This window comes from Oryctolagus cuniculus, chromosome 3, assembly GCF_964237555.1.
Source record: "Oryctolagus cuniculus chromosome 3, mOryCun1.1, whole genome shotgun sequence".
Classification (NCBI taxonomy): Eukaryota; Metazoa; Chordata; class Mammalia; order Lagomorpha; family Leporidae; genus Oryctolagus; species Oryctolagus cuniculus.
In genome coordinates, this window is record NC_091434.1 from 90,281,722 (window position 1) to 90,296,364 (window position 14,643).

General features: G+C 40.6%; 1 protein-coding gene across 48 annotated transcripts in view; it reads left to right on the forward strand.

The window, feature by feature from the left end:
- The window catches only part of NEB (nebulin), a 217,416-nt gene that overhangs the window by 109,890 nt on the left and 92,883 nt on the right, over positions 1-14,643 (forward strand). For all 48 annotated transcript variants that reach the window (XM_070070870.1, XM_070070875.1, XM_070070876.1 and 45 more), the window contains exons 75-85: positions 469-573; positions 1,463-1,570; positions 3,156-3,467; positions 5,256-5,459; positions 7,066-7,170; positions 7,314-7,421; positions 7,795-8,106; positions 9,422-9,625; positions 10,582-10,686; positions 12,098-12,205; positions 13,602-13,913. In XM_070070870.1, coding sequence (XP_069926971.1) covers positions 469-573; positions 1,463-1,570; positions 3,156-3,467; positions 5,256-5,459; positions 7,066-7,170; positions 7,314-7,421; positions 7,795-8,106; positions 9,422-9,625; positions 10,582-10,686; positions 12,098-12,205; positions 13,602-13,913 — 1,983 coding nt within the window. The remainder of the gene's footprint in view (positions 1-468; positions 574-1,462; positions 1,571-3,155; positions 3,468-5,255; positions 5,460-7,065; positions 7,171-7,313; positions 7,422-7,794; positions 8,107-9,421; positions 9,626-10,581; positions 10,687-12,097; positions 12,206-13,601; positions 13,914-14,643) is intronic.

Sequence of the window (14,643 nt, forward strand, 5' to 3'; positions counted from 1 at the left end):
ACACATCAAAATATTAAGCTAATGTTAAAATAACAGGTGCTATAATAATTTCATAATTCTTTCCTAGACAGATTTTTCTGTAAAAATTTAGGAGGCAGGTACATTAGCAGGAAGCTAGATTGAAAACAGAGCAGCCTAAACTTGAACCAGCACTCAGATATGGAATGGCACCGTTGCACATAGTGGCTTAACCCACTGTGCCACAATGCCAGTCCCTCCTAGGCAGATTTTAAGTGTTGCAGCCCAGTGAGACTTTTCAGAACTGTTAAATTCTTTAACAAAGAATTTTCTTCAATTTATAAGAATTTTTAACAAGAAACAAAAGTAGGAATTAATGCACCTTTAGTAATTTTATTTCTACATTTAAAAATTTAATCATACATTTCATACAAAAGAAGTGACTGGCATATAATCAAAAGAAAAATTCTGTGACTACTAAAATAATTTTTCTCACTTTTTTTTAAACAGCGCTTATATACTGAAGCCTGGGAAAATGACAAGAAAACAATCCATGTCATGCCTGATACACCAGAAATAATGTTAGCCAAGCTCAACAAAATAAACTACAGTGATGTGAGTGAACTGCCCTTGGAGTAAACGGGCAACAATAAACTACTGTAACTGCCTCTTTAATGACTTGCTTTGATTAGTTTACCACACATGCTCCAACTAACATAGTCAAAGGAGGAGTTAGTTCTTTTTTGATTGAATTTTTGGCTATGTGGTAGGTCCACAAAATAGTGCAGCCTTTATTAATGGGACATCAGGTAATTTGTAGTGCTCAGGGAGAAATTCATCAACACGAATTATACTTTTAAAGCCTTTATGTAGAAGTTGGTGGGGGATCAAGTAATTTTACTCATCAGACGTTTAGTAGACAGTCACTGGGTTGGAACCCAATAAGTCACCATGCCCTGTGTTGTTCTGCTACTTCAAATGTTACTTTCAAGCATTTTTCTAGGCACCTTTATTTTGATCCTGAAACTCAGATCCACAATTTGACCATGGGCCATGATGATGGACAGTCCACTGCAAAATGAGAAAAACATACTGATAATGCACTGGGTTTTTCCACAAAACCAGATCTATTCTGTTTTTAAGCTTCTCCTTATTCTTTCTCTTGCTTTAGTACTAGGGTGCTCTTTCTTTTATATTATGATGGCAATAGTAAGTAGTTGTGTTTTTTTAACCTATGCTTACTTAGCAAATCTTGGCAACCAAATGTTGATTTTTCCCCCACTATTTTTTTTTAAATAAAATTTTTTGTAAAATAAAATCCCAATGTTTAGAACAGATCCCTTAAAATTCTTAAGCATCTATGAATCAAAACAATCTATCACCCCATCCTAGTACTTTGTTGGTTGTTTCGGCAGTTTAGATGAGGACAGATAAAATAGAATAATATATGACACCATTTTTAATGAAAAAAAAAAACAATGGATTGTGATTCTTGTTTCCACAGAAACTCTATAAACTGGCCTTGGAAGAGTCCAAGAAGGAAGGCTATGACTTGCGTGTGGATGCCATTCCCATCCAAGCAGCCAAGGCATCGAGGGACATAGCCAGTGATGTGAGTAGATGTTGTTAAAAGAGGTGTTTCTTAGTCAAAGATATTGACGAATAGCAGTTTTCATAGTTTTTCTTGCCAGAAATTTAGTCCCTACAAGTCTCAATTCTGTTTAGAGGTTTTCCCATATACAATGTTGCAAGTTGAAGAAAAAGCACAAAATACTGTGTCTGTTATCCCTGTCATCACACAGAACTTAACTGTTTTTAAAAATAAGTATTCTGTGGACACTAAAAATGGGTTCATATTTTTGAGCTTCAGAAATTGAGAGGCAGTTGATGCAGATATTTGTGAAATCAAAGAGGCTGATACCGCATGTAAAGTGGCCAAGATAAATGTGAGTCCTTTCCTCCTCCTACTTCTTTCTAAAAGAAGATTAGCTGTCAGATGCATTTCAGAGTTTTGTTTGATCCTTTTTCACCATCATCTCACCAAGATGCCCATAACTGGACACAGTAACAGATTGCAGAGTAAGCTAAGCTTCTTCTCAGTACCCACTTGCTTCCCTCCCTCTACTGCTTTTCTTACAGCAGAAACACCTGAGGGTGTCCGCATCCCTCATCTTGTACCACATCTCCTTGACACCAAATCCAGTTTTGGAAAGCCCAAAAGACCTTAGACTTAGGCTTCATCCCTTAAATAGCACAACTTTTTCCAGTGGTTAAGCCATAAAAACCCACACTATGATTATCTTATGGTAAAATGAACCCATGATCTGTCCTTGAATATTAAAAGTAGAATGAGCCTTAACCCCAAGGCATGGCTGTCTCATGGTAGAAGTTCAATGATTTTGACACATCAGTGAGTGAAATATTCTCTGATGATGCATGAACTTCAATGTGACATGTACCCTCAACTAAGATATCTGCTGTAGGTTCTGATAAAAAGGACAATAGTCTAGTCTTAATGTCCAGAATTTTTAGAAAAACCATATGTCTTTAAGTGGATGCTTCATTAGATTGTACAAGATGTTTTACTTTTTATTTATTAAGCAATCAAATGTAAACCAGGTGATGTAGTTTGGAGAAGGGGAAAAATATTGGTAATGAGAAGCTTTCCATTCCAGGCCCAGCACTGCCACCTCTTGTGACGTGACCTCAGACAAATCACTTAGCCTTCTAGGCTTCAGATTCCTACTGTATAAAATGGAGTTGATAATATTCACCTTTCTTGCTGGCGCCGCGACTCACTAGGCTAATCCTCCGCCTTGCGGCGCCAGCACACCGGGTTCTAGTCCCGGTCAGGGCGCCGGATTCTGTCCCGGTTGCCCCTCTTCCAGGCCAGCTCTCTGCTGTGGCCAGGGAGTGCAGTGGAGGATGGCCCAGGTGCTTGGGCCCTGCACCCCATGGGAGACCAGGAGAGACACCTGGCTCCTGCCATCGGATCAGCGTGGTGCGCTGGCTGCAGATGCCATTGGAGGGTGAAACAACGGTATAAGGAAGACCTTTCTCTCTGTCTCTCTCTCTCACTGTCCACTCTGCCTGTCAAAAAAAAAAAAAATCACCTTTCTCCTTCATGATAGTAGTGAGGAAAATAAAGAGAAATAACGTGTGTTCTCATTACACTCACCTCTCTTTTCTTTCTTCAGTACAAGTACAAGGAAGGCTACCGCAAGCAGCTCGGCCACCACATTGGAGCCCGGAACATCAAGGATGACCCCAAGATGATGTGGTCCATGCACGTGGCCAAGATCCAGAGTGACAGGGAGTACAAGAAGGACTTTGAGAAGTGGAAGACCAAGTTCAGCAGCCCAGTGGACATGCTGGGGGTGGTGCTGGCCAAGAAGTGCCAGATCCTTGTAAGCGACATAGACTACAAGCATCCCCTTCACGAATGGATCTGCCTGCCTGACCAGAATGACGTGATTCAGGCCCGGAAGGCCTACGACCTGCAGAGTGATGTGAGTGGCTCTACTAACCTTCAGGCGCATTCTGAAAGGCTTAAAAAAGGAAGTTCGAAGTTTTTTGTGCTCTGAAACTTTTGGTAGGCCAGTAGAATTCATAGATACCTTCTCAGACAACGTTATAAAATGCATAGAATAAATATATTGGCTTTAAAGAAATTAACCATGGGCCAGCGCCGCGGCTCAATAGGCTAATCCTCTGCCTGCAGCGCCAGCACACCAGGTTCTAGTCCCAGTCTGGGCGCCGGATTCTGTCCCGGTCGTTCCTCCTCCAGTCCACCTCTCTGCTGTGGCCCGAGAGTGCAGTGGAGGATGGCCCAAATGCTTGGGTCCTGCACCCACATGGGAGACCAGGAGAAGCACCTTGCTCCAGGCTTCGGATCAGCGCAGTGTGCCAGCCGCAGCGCGCCGGCCGCAGTGGCCATTAGAGGGTGAACCAACGGCAAAGGAAGACCTTTCTCTCTGTCTCTCTCTCTCACTGTCCACTCTGCCTGTCAAAAAGAAAGAAATTAACCATGTCAAAATATGGTGATGAAAATATGAAGCCAAATATGTAATGTGATGCTTTTGCTTTTTCATCAACACATTAGACAAAAATACTTACTGTGAGTGTAGTAACTAGCTATGGGTATAATATCTACTTTAATTTCCAAGAGTGATTAGCATAAATATTTCAAAATATCGGCAACAACTCTCATAGTAGATGAAGATATTTGTAATTTCTATTGCTGAAAAAATCATGTGTGTTAATACTGCTATAATCTATTGTGTATACTTATAATGAAATGAAATGCTGTATTTCAGTTAGAAGTTAATGAAAATAAGGATGTTTTCATTGATACCACGTTAAGTATACTTGGTTTAAGACAACCTAAATTTCCTGATAAATTATTACATTATCCTTTTGCTGACTAGTTAACTTACAGAAGTATTGATTATAACTTGTAGATGAAAGGTTAAGAATAAACTATACGTATTTTGGAAATTTTTCTAAGAAACTGAAAGCAATAACTTCCTAAAAATATATTGGACATTTTTGTTGTCAGCCAGTTGATTGTCTTTTGTAGACTCAAATCTCACTTGTATAGTAACTCCTTGTTTTGATCAGGTTCTAACTAAATTGTCCCTTAAGAAAGAATAATAAAAGTAGTAGCATTGTTAAAAAAAATTCCCAGAAGCCATGAAAACAAATAATAATATTATTATTATGAGAAAAATTTTCCTATAGCCAATTATTTTTAATGCAAAGCAAAAAAAAGGATAAAATGTTTTTTCTAAACTGGAATTTGAACACAAGAAAAGGGACTGAGGATGAGATAATTAAGATTAAAATACATGTACCCTTCTAGTCACAAGAATGTACAGAGAATTGTGAAAACAAAGATGCCATTTTTGTTGTCTCCAGAAAATAGGAACTCAAGAAGTGGTCAGCCAGTAGTGTTTATGCCTTCTTTACATCGTACAACTGGCTGGTATTCCCATACAAGGAGGTGTAGGCAGTCATATCAGAGAATAAACACTGTTTCAGGAGACAGGCATTCCATAAAGTAGTTTTGTGTCATTGAAATTGCTTGTTATTAAAAAGACATTATAGTCTTTCAGACAATGCATATTGACTGCCCTCTATGGCAAAGCATTTGAGTAGCCATTATGGACAACATAGGCACTCCTGTGTGTCTTAGAAATTTACACAGATAAAATTCAGAATTATATGTCATCTGTATACTTTAGGTACCAGGCTGCCTAGGTAATGTCTATAAATATTTGGCATTATCTCATTTTCAGGCTGTTTACAAGGCTGATCTTGAGTGGCTCAGAGGCATTGGCTGGGTTCCCATTGGCTCTGTAGAGGTTGAGAAGGTGAAACGAGCCGGAGAAATCCTGAGTGACAGGAAGTATCGCCAGCCTGCAGACAAGCTCAAATTCACAAGCATTACAGACACCCCAGAAATTGTTCTGGCCAAGAGTAATGCCCTGACAATGAGCAAGGTGAGTCTCCCATGGCCAGGGTTGTACCTTTCACAGCCTGACTCATAAAGTGGAACGTGCTCTGAGGAAAAGGCCTGATCCACCTGTAGGCATCCAGCAGGACATCTGCTTGGACCGGGGTGTCCTCTGTGCTCTTCCCGACATGTGCTCCCCCATTCCTGCATGCACATGGAAGCCTGGGATTTCCTTGGAGTAATGCACACACCCTCCTGAGCTATGACCTGAATACATCACAAATGCTTTACCTGCACCTTCTCCCTGACAGAGCAGATGCAGACTCCTTCTGTTCTTTGTCCAACCATTAAGGAACATAAGCCATTTAGTACTTCATTCTGAAGACTGGGAAACATGCAGTGTTTGATAGCAATGCCGGGACAAGCTCAGATTAGCTGCTTGGTTTGCTCTTCCACCATAGGCTGTGGAAATCCACTTCTAAATGTGAGCTGCATGGCCGGCACCGCGGCTCAATAGTCTAATCCTCCGCCTGCGGCACCAGCACCCTGGGTTCTAGTCCCGGTTGGAGCTCCAGATTCTGTCCCGGTTGCCCCTCTTCCAGGCCAGCTCTCTGCTATGGCCCGGGAGTGCAGTGGAGGATGGCCCAAGTCCTTGGGCCCTGCACCCCATGGGAGACCAGGAGAAGCACCTGGCTCCTGCCTTCGGATCAGCGCAATGCGCTGGCCGCAGTGCACCGGCCTCAGCAGCCATTGGAGGGTGAACCAACGGCAAAGGAAGACCTTTCTCTCTGTCTCTCTCTCTCACTGTCCACTCTGCCTGTCAAAAAAAAAAATTAAAAAATTAAAAATGTGAGCTGCTATCTCCATTTTCAGTTTAATTAAATGATCGTTTCTTTCCTGCAGAGTTCTAACAGTCTGTCTGTGCCTCATCCAGCAGGTACACCCTTAATCCTCATATTTTAGGTTGAATTGAAGTTAACTGGGTTCTCCTGCACCTACCTGGACACCTTCAAATTATTCATTGTGAGAGCAACTGTTCAGCTCGGAATATGAAATTGGCTCTCAGAAAACTCCAGAGTATGGAGTAGAAAGCTTTAGAAACTGTGTTTTATACCATGCATGTCACAGCAACACATTAATAACAATTGAATATAGTACAGAAATTCTTGAGTACTTACTATGACTCAGCCATTTTACATATATTGTGGTTAATCTTCAAAAAATACTCAATAGAAAGATAGGATTATCCCTAAGAAATGAGGTGTGGGAGGAGTTGTATACTTTTCTCATGATCATACAGCTTTGAAAAAAGTGTAGCTGTGTTTGACCTTGGGATTCTGAAGTCTGGAGATTTCTACAGTATCACAGTCTGTAAACAATCTCTGTCTTGGGAGGTCCTACAAGTAAGCTTGCGATTCACTGGAAGAAAATAGTAACTGAGATCCTTCTATTGCTTCATATTAGCTAGGAAACCATCATACACCTGTTTAAATGTTGTCATATTTTATTCTACCTTTTTGCTCCCCTCACTTCCAAAAAGCCTTAAGAGGATCTGCTTTATAGTTAAATGTGAGTTACATTTGATAATAACTGTAATGTTAGTGGCCTTAACAAAAGATTTTATACCTGCCTCTCCTTCCCTCCTCCCACAGCATTTATACACAGAAGCTTGGGATGCTGACAAAACCTCTATCCATGTGATGCCAGACACCCCGGAAATCTTGTTGGCCAAGAGCAATTCTGCCAATATCAGCCAAGTAAGAGATTACCTGATTGTCATTTTAAGTCTTTTTAGAAATAGTTCAAATGCTTTTTCCCAGCTTAACATTTCTGTTTTGAAACTGACCTATTAGCTTTCTAAAACGCATTTATTTTCTGTTGTGTATTGTCATCCACCTAGAAACTTTACACCAAGGGATGGGATGAGTCAAAGATGAAGGACTACGACCTAAAAGCAGATGCTATTCCCATCAAAAGTGCCAAGGCCTCCAGGGACATCGCCAGTGATGTGAGTGCCTTCCATGGAACTCCTCTTGGTCTCCACCGTGCTGAACAATGCATGGCGTGGTTGGTAGACCACACTTTGTGATTGCTTCCATGTATATTTCCCTACTCTCACTTCTTGCTTTCCAAGTCCAACCCATGATTGTCACAGAAAAGTAAAATACATTTTAGAATTAGAATTTCTGCAGGGAAAGGTGTCTCTAAGGTAGATACATGATTTCATGACAGTTATTTTTATGCCATAAATTGCTAATATAAAAGTATTCAGAGATGTCAAATATTTAAAGTGTGAACTTCTTACTTCTAGTTGTCTTTAATTGTCAGCATAAGCATGGTCCTAAAACTGGATTTCTAACACTGTATTTATGGCATTTTAGTACAAATACAAAGAAGCATACGAGAAACAGAAGGGCCACCACATTGGAGCTCAGAGCATTGAAGATGATCCCAAGATCATGTGTGCCATCCATGCGGGGAAGATTCAAAGTGAAAGGGAGTACAAGAAGGAATTCCAGAAGTGGAAGACCAAATTCACTAGTCCAGTGGACATGTTAGGCATCGTGCTGGCCAAAACATGTCAGACTCTGGTCAGTGATGTTGATTATCGCAATTACCTGCATAACTGGACATGCTTGCCAGATCAAAATGACATTATCCAAGCAAAGAAGGCCTACGAACTGCAAAGTGATGTAAGTCACATGAACTCTGGGGAAGGGAGGTTGGGAAGACAAAGGTCTGTTAAGAGTTCAGTCAGTGCCTTTGTGGACAGACCACAGGTTGTATGCTATACAACCCTAGAAGGGGGCAGGGCATTCACATTGTTTAACACAAACCCTATATTTAGGAGTTAAGTCCCAGGACACAGAAAATAGAGGTCACATCCTTTATTCCCTAGACTAGATTCAAAACTAATTTTTTTAAGATTTATTTATTTATTCATTTGAAAAGCAGAGTTACAGAGAGGCAGAGGCAGATGCAAAGGGGGGGGGGGGGTGTCCTCCATCTACTGGTTCACTCCCCAGATGGCTGCAACAGGCAGAATTGTGCTGATCCGAAGCCAGGAGCTTCTTTTGGGTCTCCCATGCGGATGCAGGGACCCAAGGACTTGGGCCATCTTCTACTATGTTGCCAGGCCATAGCAGAGAGCTGAATGGAAAATGGAGCAGCAGAGACTCAAACTAGCAACAATATGGGATGTGGGCACTGCAGGTGGTGGCTTCACCCACTGTGCCACAGTGCCAGCCCCACAAACTATTTTCTTCATTGCAACTTCTGACAATGAAAATATATTTCAGATAAATGTATATCATCTGAATATTTTTAAAAGATTCATTTATTGGAAAGAATAGTAATTTTGTCTTTGAAAGAGATTGAGACAGAGAGGTCTTTCATCTGCTGGTTCACTCCCCAAATGGCTGCAACAGCCGGAGCTGAGCCAATTTGAAGCCAAGAGGCAGGAGTTTCTTCCCAATATCCCCTACTTGACCATCCTCCACTGCTTTCCCAGTAGCATTAGCAGGGAGCTGGATCAGAAGTGGAGCAGCTGAGACTCAAGCTGGAGCCCATATGGGATGCCAGTGCTGCGAGCCGGGGCTTTAACCTGCTGCACCACAGTGCTGGCCCCTATCATCTGAGTATTTTTAAAATCATTCCCACTGTTATGTTAGATCCAAAGCTGCAATAATATTTCTTTGGGTCACTTATGACAGGATTCAAACTGGTTAAGATTCAATAAAATTTCCCTTAAACAGTTTCCATGACTAATTTTTTGAAATATCAAATAATTTATCATAGAATACAGCATTATTACTATTATTACTCATGGGCAGTATTAATAATTATGCTGTTTCAAAGCACTTTTCCATGAATGTTAAAGATCCTGAATTGTGTAAGATCGCAGGTCTTAACTCGTGTGGAAGCACCATCTCCCGTGTACTGTACCTGTCAGCTAGTGGGTGGGATGGTTAACATCTGGAACAATATCTGTGTCTCACACCTTTGTAGAATGTGTATAAAGCTGACCTGGAGTGGCTGCGTGGCATTGGGTGGATGCCGGAAGGCTCCGTGGAAATGAACAGAGTGAAGGGAGCTCAGGACCTCCTGAATGAGAGACGCTACAGAACGCGACCGGAGGCCGTGAAATTCACTAGCATCGTTGACACTCCAGCAGTTGTCCTGGCAAAAGCCAATTCTCTGCAAATGAGTGAGGCAAGAACCCTCTTACAACTAAGCTTTCATCTTTCTAGATTCTGTTTTCAGATAGTGCCACCAGCTTGAGCACGCAGACTGCTCTCTTCAAAGGAGTCTAGAGATGGCAGCAACTCTCGACGCTTGCCTGGCTTAGTGAAAGTGCGTGCGAGTGGGACTCCCACAGCAGTCAATGTGCCACTCACTCGGAAGCCCTAAAGTAAAAAGTGTTCCTCCATGGCAATTCAGAGAATCAATATTTGATTCCTATTAATACTAAGACATGTAGCATCATGTTTCATGATAAATGGGCAATAATATATTAGGATTCTCTAGACAAACAGAACTGAGATACATATATGCATACAAATAGAAACACACATATGTACATGCAAAAATACTTTAAGAAGTTTGTGGGAAATGGCATCAAAAGATGTATATTTTGGTGTAAAGAATTCTGCAATCTAGGCATATTTTCATAACACACATTTTACATGAGCTTCTGAAAGTACCCTTGGCGGGGGGGCGTGTGTGAGAGAGAGAGAGAGAAAGTGGCTCATGTAAGTGTGCAGGCTGACGAGCCTAAAATTTGCAGGGTAGGCCAGCAGGCTGAAGAGCCACAAAACAGTTGTGGTTCCTGCCCGAAGGCAGGAAGCTAGGAGAATTCCTTCTTGCTTAGAAAGTCAGTCTATCCAGTTTGTCAATTGATTGGGAGAGGCCCACCCACATTACAAGGATACTTTGCTTTACTCAAAGTCTAGGGATATAAATGTTAATCTCATCTGAAAAATACATTCACAGAAACATTCAGAACAATGTTTGACCATAGATTTAAGTGCCATGGCCTAGCCAAGGTGACACACAAAATTTAGCCATCACAAACATATATAGAAGCATTTGTCCAGATAATAGAGGCTTACTATTTCAGATTCCCATTCAATTCCTGAATTAAAATAGTGTTTCCCTTCCTTCCACAGAGGCTGTATCAAGAGGCCTGGAACAAAGACAAAACCAACATCAGCATTCCTTCAGATACGCCAGTCATGCTGCAGGCCCAAATCAATGCTATGCAAATCAGCAATGTAAGAGGCATAAATATGGAATATAAAAGCTTTTATAGGATAATATCTGTCAGTTTGTGGAATAGGTTATCATGGACAAATCATCTACCGTAGAAATGTTCATAGCTTTTGATTTTACATATTTTCTATTTAGCTACCATTCCCAAAGTAAAGAAACACAAATTGTCTCTTTTAAACATCAGTTCAGATACATGCTGAGTGCCTATACTGCAGGAGTTAGGACACCTGAATGCTATTGGTATTCCTTCAATCTTGAAATCATTGAAGCCCTAGTCCATTGTCTATTGTCTTCTTAGGTCTTTTGATTGATCTTAGGACTCTCTTGATTGACATTTCAAGGCCATAATAAAGCCAAAAGAAAAGTTTTAATTACATTCAAAGGACAAGAAATGTATGATTTTTTAAAAAGGCAGAGTCAGAAAGAGAGAGAGGGAGAAAGGTCTTCTATCCACTGGTTCACTCCCCAAATGGCTGCAACAGCTGGAGTTGAGCTGATCCAAAGCCAGGAGTCTTTTCTGGGTCTCCCATGTGGTGCAGGGGCCTAAGGACTTGGACCATCTTTTGCTTTCCAGGCCACAGCAGAGAGCTGGATCAGAAGTGGAGCAGCTAGGATTCAAACTGGCACCCATGTGGAATGCCGGTACTGCAGGTAGTGGCTTTACCCACCATGCCACAGTGCCGGTCCCAAATGTATGATTTAAAAAAAAAAAAAGATTTATTTGTTTATTTGAAAATCAAACTTATGGAGAGTGAGGGTGTTACACAGATTTTTCCATCTTCACTCCCCAGATAGCCACAATGGCCAGGGTTGGGCCGGGCTAAAGCCAAGAGCCAGGAGTTTCTTCCAGGTCTTCTACATGGGTGGCAGGGGTCCAAGCACTGTGGGACATCTCCTACAGCTTTCCCAGGCACACTTGCAGAGAACTGAATTGGAAGTGGAGCAACTGGGACTCAAACCAGTGCCCATAAGGGATGCCAGCATGGCAGGAGACAGTTTTACCTGCTACACCACAATGCCAGCCCTAAAATGTATGATTTCTGTGTCACATTTCTTTATCAGAAATCTCTTGAAAGTCAAAGGGCAAAATTAGGAAAAATTCTTATCAGGTCTTATCTGAATATTGATGAGGTTTATCTGGCTTCACCATTGACTCTTAAATTCCAGAATTATGTGATAGAATACTTTCAAATGTATATTGGGCTGAATGTAAGTATTTATACATTGATACAGTTAAATGCTTCACTTTAAATTTTTTATCAGAAATATCTAGTACTCTAAACAGCCCACAATCAAAAGAACTCAGAAATGAATTCTTTTTTATTATTCTGTGTTCATTATAGTATGCCCTATTATTTATGACTATTTTGCTTATTTTCAACACTAGTAAACAAATGTGTTTTCCCTCAATAGAAACTCTACCAGAAAGATTGGGACGAGGCCAAGCAGAAAGGCTACGACATACGAGCGGATGCCATTGAAATCAAACACGCCAAAGCCTCCAGAGAAATTGCCAGTGAGGTATATACGTCCTTCTTTATTCTTGTGATTTTTCTCTTCTATAACACAAAGAGGGGGACTATTTTTCAAGAACTTTGATTTTTTTTCAAATCTATGTATACAAATGTGTTTCATTTTGTGCTAAAGAATTTATTTAAAAATACTAAAATAGGATAAAAAACATTAAGGTTACCATGGATGAAATATGTATGTAACTCTTGCAGTGGTTCTAAGTGGAAACAAACATCATTAACATGCTATACAAAGTTCTTGAGAAAAATTCAGGGACCAACACAATGTCATTTGTCTCCAAAATATTTTTTATAAGCTCTACAAATGTAAGTCACATGATGGTTTCATATATAAGTTTTAAGATTGAAACCACACATTCTGTAAGAGATTTTATACCAAAGACTGATGTATAATACTGTTATAAAACCTTTAAAATTCATGTAATACTAATTTAAAACATACAAACACCCAAAATAATTATCCTACCAAGTCTGCCCTCAAGCCCAGCTATCAGCTTTTAGCTGTCTTGTTGCCTTTCTCCGGTGCTTCTCTATTTTCTATCTCAAGTATCCACCTGTATTTTTCCTTTTTGTTGCCAGTTTTACATCTAATAACCATAGCTTATCCCACAGTATCACCTTGTACCCGATTTTTTCTCTCTCCCTTCAAACCTAACTTTCCTATGTTGTTCAAACGTAAGAGACAGACCGTCTTCCTCTGGTCTTAGGACACTCATCACAGAAAAATTCTCATCCACAGATGATGACTGTGTTGTTGTCATCTTGTGATTCAAGCCTACAACCTTTGTCTCCCTGAAACATGCTTCTCTTTTGTCTGTCTCCAAAAGTACATCCGTGACCTTCCTGTAGCTGAGGTACCTTCAGTACTCTTGGGAGATTGTCTGCTCTAATGATCCATTTGCCAGGCAACCTTGGTGATGTGGTTACCTTCACTGTGCCTTATTTTCCCTATCTGAAATACATGACTACAATAGTATCTATCTCATGGAAATCTTATAAGGGTTAACTGTGATTGTAATCCTTACTTCTCAACTAATTTTTAGTGAAAAGCTCATCTCTTAAATGTGGATCAAACTCACACATTTGAAGCTCTTTTAATGGTGTCCAGCAGAAGGTAATTTCTCAGCAAATGTTAGCTACTATGGTAGTTTTTATTATTAATCTTATTCACCTCACTATTTCCCTCCTCATTTACTCATGTCCTCCATGGAACCTCCTAAAAGAGTCCTATATAATGTCTCTAAAGAGAACTGAAATAGTCAATGAATGCCCATATTGAGCCAGTTTACATTAAGGCCACAAAAACATTCTGAAGTCACTTAAAGAAAAATCCTCCTAATGCATTGTTTTCATGTGTCTTTTTATCTGATTTTTCTCAACCTCAGTACAAATACAAAGAAGGCTACCGTAAGCAGCTGGGACACCACGTGGGTTTCCGCAGCCTGCAAGATGACCCCAAGCTGGTGTGGTCTATACATGCTGCCAAGATCCAGAGTGACAGAGAATACAAGAAGGCCTATGAGAAGTCTAAGTCCATTTACAATACACCATTGGACATGATGTCAATTGTTCAAGCCAAGAAATGCCAGGTCCTGGTTAGCGACGTTGATTATCGCAATTATCTGCACCAGTGGACGTGTCTGCCAGATCAGAATGATGTGATCCAGGCTAAGAAAGCCTACGAACTACAGAGCGATGTGCGTATATTCTCTCGGGGGCGGCGGGGGGGGGGGGGTTGCGGTTGTATGTTTAATCACAGTGTGTTCCCTGGAGGCATAATTTAAATGGTAATCGCAATAGAACCTAACATATTCTGTACAGTTTGTGGTAGAAGAGCTTTTCTCAGACATTTTCTATCTTACAGAGGCATCCTTCTTAGTAAACCTTACTGAGATGAAAATAGGTCTGTTATTCTGTGTAATTACGGAGAAAACTTCAGCCCCAGATGTTCTGACTCATTACCTTTGGTTAGATATGTAAGTTTCAGGAATAGGTGTAAGCATAAGGAAATGTTGGACTTCAAAGCTGTCTGACTCAGAAAAAGAAAGAGGTATAGGTACACATTTTTTCCCTCATTACATATACATCTAAGGATCTTTTTCTCCTAAATTCCTACAGATGTTATTCCCAAGGATACATAGAAGGCAGACTTCAAGTGGTGAGCATAGAAGCTCAACTCAGTATAAAAAACAAAATTATGTGCTAAGTCTCTGCTGATCCAACAAGTGCCACCCATGAGCCCTGTTCCAATTTCTGTAGGATACTGTGACCTTCTCCCAGAGATGTGTGCCAGAGACATAGCACCCAAACATTAACACTTAATTTTGTCCTTGAGTTTTGTGGGATTGGCTAGCCAGCTGATTTAAATAAGGGTGCTGTGTGGTTTGCAAGGATCACATTCTTGCAGGCAAATTTGATTTTCTCCCA